A 515-nucleotide genomic window follows, 5' to 3' on the forward strand; every position below is an offset into this window, starting at 1 on the left:
CTTCCACGGCACCTGCGGCTCCGTCAATCCTCTGATCACCGTCCTCCACGACTACATGAAGGACTACGTCGTCCCCACGCCCCCGCCGACGACCACCACGCCCAAGGTCACCTGGTGGAAGCCGTGGGATGCCTCGTCCACCACGCCTACGCCCGTGGAGGTGCCCAGCAAGAAACCAGCTACAGAGGCTGCTCCTCCGGCCGAAGCTGCGCCTCCTCCGGCCGGAGCTGCGCCTCCTCCGGCCGGAGCTGCGCCTCCTCCGGCCGGAGCTGCGCCTCCTCCGGCCGGAGCTGCGCCTCCTCCGGCCGGAGCTCCGCCTCCTCCGGCTGCATCCATCCCTGCACCCGAGCCCCTGCAGCCAGGCCAGTTCGACTGCAGCGTGCAGCAGTACTACCCTCATCCCATGTGTAATAAGGTAAGGTGAAGAATTATACTGAATAAATCGAGAAATGGACAGATGAATTGGTGAATTGAAAGATAAATAGATGCGTAAATAACCAACAGTAAATTCTTCT

General features: G+C 61.2%; 1 protein-coding gene across 1 annotated transcript in view; it reads left to right on the forward strand.

The window, feature by feature from the left end:
• LOC119585337 (endochitinase-like) overlaps nucleotides 1-515 on the forward strand; it is a gene marked incomplete at its 5' end in the record, with an annotated part of 4801 nt that overhangs the window by 3791 nt on the left and 495 nt on the right. The window contains one exon of the mRNA XM_037934008.1: nucleotides 3-415. Within this exon, the coding sequence (XP_037789936.1) occupies nucleotides 3-415 (413 nt within the window). The remainder of the gene's footprint in view (nucleotides 1-2; nucleotides 416-515) is intronic.

This window comes from Penaeus monodon, chromosome 19 (assembly GCF_015228065.2).
Source record: "Penaeus monodon isolate SGIC_2016 chromosome 19, NSTDA_Pmon_1, whole genome shotgun sequence".
Classification (NCBI taxonomy): domain Eukaryota; kingdom Metazoa; phylum Arthropoda; class Malacostraca; order Decapoda; family Penaeidae; genus Penaeus; species Penaeus monodon.